The sequence below is a fragment of the Austrofundulus limnaeus genome, unplaced genomic scaffold (genome assembly GCF_001266775.1).
Source record: "Austrofundulus limnaeus strain Quisiro unplaced genomic scaffold, Austrofundulus_limnaeus-1.0 Scaffold504, whole genome shotgun sequence".
Taxonomy (NCBI): Eukaryota; Metazoa; Chordata; class Actinopteri; order Cyprinodontiformes; family Rivulidae; genus Austrofundulus; species Austrofundulus limnaeus.
The window spans coordinates 37,091-40,511 of record NW_013952906.1 but is presented as its reverse complement, the minus strand read 5'-3'; the positions used below and the strand labels follow the sequence as shown (position 1 = coordinate 40,511).

Here is a 3,421-nt window from a genome sequence, read left to right as displayed (position 1 = left end):
GTGTCTTACCTGCCAATGAGTCTGATTGGGCGTGGTCCATATCTGTCCATGAGGAAGCCCAGGGGCAGCGTGGCTGCACTCAGGAGGAAGGAGCCAATCGTGAAGCCCAGGTTTAGCATCTCATCCTGCTCCACACAACTCCTCCAAACACTTCCCTCATCAGAAGTCCAGTTAGTGTCAGTGGTCCCATTTTCTGCATCAGGTCAGAGAGAAGACATTTCATAAAGAACAACAATAAACATACCAATAGAACTCACAGAAACCATTCATCTGTTTAAACTCAAACTAACTGAACATTTTTCTGTTTGAATTTAATTGGTGTTAGTCATAAAGAGATATTTTGTTTACTAGATGCAGCTGTAAAGCTTTTTATATAATCCATGACTGTGGTATCCACAAATAATCCCAGAATTATGGCCTATTCCGGCACTGGAGCAGGAATAGGGCGGGCCAGAGGGCAATTGCCCACTCCCCCAATTTATGGCCCTGCCCATCAGCTAGTCCACTGGACATTTACAGGCTGCACCTAACATTGACAAGTTATGACTGACGTCTTTCTCTGTCTAGATACAGACAGAGGCAGACAAAACTGACAGCATTAACCATTTTCTTGGTCGATTGCTTATTTAATAGTTCAGCTTATGACTTGTTTAGACCAATAATTGGTTCAAAGTTTTGAAATGACAATTATTTTTCCAAATTTATTTTAGTGATCAATGTTTGATCAAGAGGAAGGAATTGTCTTGGAAAAATAAATTATTCTTTGGAGTCCTGCATTTCTTCTCAGGTCAAGTGTCAGTTACTTCTTTTGCTTACTGTAAAAATTCATCATGTTTTATGATTTTACTCGTTATCTTCTGTTTACTCTCAGTTAAAGTGTTTTAAGATCAGGACAATATCTGTTTAGAAGTAATCATTCTTTGTTGCTGTTCATCAAACATCGTTCTCTCCTTGGCCCATTTTTTCTGTTTGGATAACACATGCTGTATAAATGAGTGTATCTGAGATGACCTCGGTGCACACTGCCCTGTGTGACATGATGTGTGTCTTGCAGTTGCAATAAACCCTGTTGACCATTTTCATGGAGTACGTTTTATTCTTGGATCTTGTGTTTCTGCCTAGGTAAAATAAAYATTTCCACGACAGAGGGATGACTACTTTTACAACTCACAGCATCTGTATCTGACAAGTTATTAGTGTGCTGTGAAAAAGCACGCTAATGAGATCCTGGCTGGTCTTCCTATGCAATTATTTTGCCACCTATCCACTCCTGCCCAGGCTTATACTTTAAACAGAGAAAGAGAGAGTCAGTCTCTATCAATACGTCCCACAAAGTGTTGGCTGATATTCTAATGTCTGATGTTAAAGGTACTGCCTCCAGGGCTGTGACCAGGAAGTCAGATGTACACATTTTCATATGTATCCATTACATAATGGCTCTCCAATGAATTGACCAAGTGATTAATGTGGGGGCTGGCATTCAGTTGAGGCAAGGAGAGGTAGTGTGAAAATTACATTGCACCCTGTGTCAGGGTTAGAAAACTATTTCTCTATGTAAAAAAAACTTTGCAGGTGTCCTAATTGCTAATTTATTACTCTGAGTTAGTAACTCTCAAAAATTGCTGCTTCTTGTGGCAAATTATTTATCTTCTACTTGCAATTGTTTTCTTCAACTTTGTTTCCAGCCATGAATTTGCAGCTGCAAAGAATGGTGGGTGCAGAAGACAACGCATGGGTGAATGTATTCTCTATAAACACATGAATTCCACACTGTACACGTTGGAGTAATTATTTATTTGGGAAAAATAAATGTTTTAAAATGTTAACATTATTATTATTTATTTAAGTAATTTGTCATCTATCATTTTTGAACTACACTGATTATCCAGTTATTCTGACTGCAGACACACATTCAGKTCTCAGACACACAAATAAAATAATAAGATTGCAGAGTTTCTCACTGACCTGCAGAGCAATTAAAACAACCATTTCCCAAATATAAAGACCCTAGTTCAAATCCCTCCTCGATAATGAACAGGTCAAAGTGACAAAGAGACACCTTTAAAATAGTGCAGACAGAAATAAATATTTACAATTTTATTGTTAAGCTTTTCCTCACAGAAAGGCYTTAGCTTTTGGTAGTTGTAGATGTCATCCTAAAACACATTGGAACACATTGTGTTAAATGAAGCATGACACATAAACATTTGATGTAAATGTTTATTGTATTTTTTATGTTTTTTAATGTATTTTTGTGTTCAGTGTTAGAAATTGACAATAAATTTATGTGTAGCACTTTGGCCAATGACAGTTGTTAGATTTGAAAACAGGCTTGTGGAATTTCAACGCAAACTGGTTTTGTTTGCAAGGTGCTGTGGTTGTGGTACTGAAACACAAATTACTAGCGTAAAATATAGAGTGGTGAGTTTACCAATGCAAAGGTGAGCATAGAAGCCCTCGTGCTTCAACATGATGAGCAGTGAGGCCCAACCAAGAAGAACAGCAGAGAAGAACAAGTTCTCCACAATGGCGGTGGCAGCCATCCACCACCTCCTCCTGTAAGCCTTTTCCAAGCTGGGGGCCATAAACCCTGGAAATACAGAGAAAACGTTATTTTATTAAMCTGACAGTTCCTGTTGAATATTACAGTACCTTTTAAACATATTTATCCCTTTTTATTCTGTAATATGTGACGTCATCTTGAACTGCGTYGGTTTTAAATGTCAGTTTTAGACGGACAGAATAATAACTGTCTGAGAATTAAATTAACATTTGTTGATTAGGCCATAGTTAGTTTGAAAACCATCAGTGCTGACTCCTGTTTCCATCCATTCTTCCATCCATCCATCCATCCATCCATCCATCCATCCATTATCAAATCCATCCATCCATCCATCCATCCATCCATCCATCCATCCATCCATCCATCCATCCATCCATGATTCACACCTTTTGCTTACAGGGGGCTGAGTCCACCCGCTTCGGATGTTATCATCCATGAAATGAACGTTAGGCATTATCAGTTCCCTAGAATGGCTTCAGAATGTCCTGCCTGTGCTGGTTAGCAGGTTCCCCGTCCCATAGAATGGCTTCTGATTGTCAGCTGGTTAATATGAGGCATAAAGCACTATCTGGTTAATATGAGGCTTAAAGCCACTAAGGTTAACTTTAGAGCAAATTACATGGTTAGCGCCAAAGACCCCGCCCTCCAACACTTGTATATTGTGGTCTTCCAACAGGGCAATGGGTAGAGTGTTGGACCAGAAAGGGGAGACCAGGGTTTGAGACTGACACGGGCACAAATAATTTATTACACTACCTTTTGGTTATTTACACATTCATTGTCATTGATATATTAACCCACTAGGGGGCACTGTTGGGACAGTCTGAAGCCTAGAAGGCACAGTAGGGACCCTCTGAA

General features: G+C 39.3%; 1 protein-coding gene across 1 annotated transcript in view; it reads right to left on the bottom strand.

Annotated features, from left to right (window-relative positions):
• Positions 1–9: 9 nt before the first annotated feature.
• LOC106530273 (large neutral amino acids transporter small subunit 3) overlaps positions 10–3,421 on the bottom strand; it is a gene marked incomplete at its 3' end in the record, with an annotated part of 17,244 nt that continues 13,832 nt past the window's right edge. The window contains 2 exon segments of the mRNA XM_014025853.1: positions 10–193; positions 2,432–2,590. Coding sequence (XP_013881307.1) covers positions 10–193; positions 2,432–2,585 — 338 coding nt within the window.